This window comes from Apis dorsata, unplaced genomic scaffold, assembly GCF_000469605.1.
Source record: "Apis dorsata unplaced genomic scaffold, Apis dorsata 1.3 scaffold_367, whole genome shotgun sequence".
NCBI lineage: Eukaryota > Metazoa > Arthropoda > Insecta > Hymenoptera > Apidae > Apis > Apis dorsata.
Window position 1 is genome coordinate 266487 of NW_006263632.1, and position 2519 is coordinate 269005.

The 2519-nt window shown below is 41.7% G+C and overlaps 1 protein-coding gene across 1 annotated transcript in view; it reads right to left on the reverse strand.

Annotated features, from left to right (window-relative positions):
• The window catches only part of LOC102674794 (lachesin-like), a gene marked incomplete at its 3' end in the record, with an annotated part of 258036 nt that extends 255960 nt beyond the window's left edge, over positions 1-2076 (reverse strand). Inside the window, exon 1 of the mRNA XM_006618682.2 lies at positions 1472-2076. Within this exon, the coding sequence (XP_006618745.2) occupies positions 1472-1883 (412 nt within the window). The remainder of the gene's footprint in view (positions 1-1471) is intronic.
• Between the last annotated feature and the right edge of the window lie 443 nt (positions 2077-2519).

Here is a 2519-nt window from a genome sequence, read left to right on the forward strand (position 1 = left end):
TGTGGTATAAACCATTTTGAATCGTATTTTTTTTTTTTGCACTCGCTTTAACAATAACCTTTTTATCGCTTTCGTATGGTGTATGTATGTATATCGATGGAGAATAAATTTAATAATTTCCCGATTGTTTGAAATGAAATATTCATTTGTGAATGAAATAAAAGAAAAATTTAATTAAATGATGAATAAAATATTCACAGGGAATAAAAACAAAATTCTTATTATATGTTTCAGTTGCTTTCACTGTGGTAAAAACTGTAATAATTTCATATTCAACTTATTATTATCGTAATAAATTAAAACTAAAAATATTTATTTAAATTGATAAGAAACAAATAAAGATTAATCCTACAATTATTTGAACTGAAATAACTCAACTGTAATATTACTCTAACTATGATCAAGAATCCTAAGGATCAATCTTTAACTCTTTTCATTCGATCATTCGTTTTAATCCAAAGGAAAATTTCCTAACCAAAAATTTCCTAACTTCTCAAGAATTATTCAGAATAAATAAAATCCATCTTCAACTTTTCGTTTCACCCTTACTTACAATTTCGATCAATTATCAATTTTCCCTCGTCAAAATCAAATCAAAATTTTCAGTTCGATCATCGAGAGGAGATTATTAACTGGCTGCTTCGTTTTTTATCAAAATCGATCCCGATATATCGCGAAATTTATTCCCCATCCCCATGGAACGAAAGCGCCTTTGACGCGCTTCATTTGGACACGCTATAATTTCCGGGAACACTTTGCACCGTTGTCGGTTTCCTGATTTAACGTAGCCAAAATGAAATCCGAGATTACGCGTTGATCGAGCCGCGCGCGTTTAAATCGTCGTTCAAACAGCCACGGGTGGTGGTATGAGCTCGGCAGGAGGGAATATACGGTTTATACGTCGATCGTGATGAAGTTTACGATATAGGTAAATTGATTGACCACCGATCTGTGGAAGCAATGATATAAGCCATCTAGGTTGCTTGTCATCCGGTGAAATAATCGATAATTACTATTACTGGATGCGAGAGATATCCATATCTTGAAACGATTATCAAACGATTATGCAAAATTGTGTTGGAAGAAATGACAACGTCTTGGGTATATATCTTTCTTTTTAACTTTTAATCTTTCGCGGTAGAAGTGTCAGTCGATTCTACGTAGGAGTGAAGATTCGATTGAAGAGGCGAGAATATTGGACAATAAATGACAATCTTGTTTCTTCAAGAATTAGAATAAATAGTTTAAGATAGTTTACTACTCTAAATGTCCATGTATTGAAATCATCAAATCCAATAAATATCCAATATTACCGTCCAATATTATATTTAACTTAACATTTAATCGAAATTTTCTCGAACTGAAGGAACGAAAGGAAAATTTTAAATTCGATTTTCCATAATTTCAACACAGTGACGAATCGCGAAACAAACAAGTCTGAGGAGGAAGGAAAAATACGAAAATGACTAACCATTGTTAAAGGCAGCAGACGTCGGCCGAGTGTCCATCAGCAGGAGGCACGCGATAACAAAGACGGCCGCCATCCTCGTCGCAAGATTGAAACCCGTTTCCCTGCTCCTTTTAACAAGCACCAGCATTCTCGGCTGCAAATTGGCCAACTCGTTGTCACAATCACGACTCGCGTAAGATCCGCATCCGCAACGAACAGACACACCAACAGAGTCCCTCCTCTCCTCCCCCGAACTCTCAACCTCGTCCTTCCACTCGCGAAACGATCCACAGAAACGTCGCCCCCCCACCGCGCACGCACGCCCGCTCGGATCTAAAACCGATTTATCGGCCACACCGTCGATCAGCATCCACCGGGAACGTTCTCCAGAAGACCCTTCCGGACCACCACCTTCCATCGAAACGCGGATCATCAATATCGGCCAACTCACACGATTCGATCCGATGATCCGTCTCCACCGTGCTTCGACCGCACTTCTATTCCCCCTCTAGGTCAAGATTTTATAAAAGATCACGTCCCTCATCCTAATACCAGTCACAGATCACGCGCAACAACGAAACCGATACGCGTATTATCATCGATCCAACAACCGATCCAAACTTTCTCCCTTCTTCCCTTCACCTCCCTCTTCAATTTATTTATTCCGATTTATTTATTCGAATCGTGGAAAATACGACGCGAACACGATCGTCCGATCGAATCGAGATAATAAAATCGGCGGTTTAAAAAAAAAAAAAACACGATCACGCGCGAGATCGTCGAACTACGACGACGACGAAGACGACAGCTCCCACGACTGCACGCTCGGGACGGCCGGCGTCGACTGTCGTACTCGGGCGCAAAGGGGACCGGGTTCGGGCGGACGTGAACACGCCGACGTCCCGGCGTCACGGCGCATATCTCCTCCACCCCCGTACACGGATCTCTCACCCCCTTCCCAGCCGCAAGCCAATCGCCGCTTACGAGTCGCCGCCTATCGCATCGTGGGGGTGGCACCGCCCCCGAATTAAGATTTTCGACTTTTCTTAGCCGGGGGTCCTCGCCACCT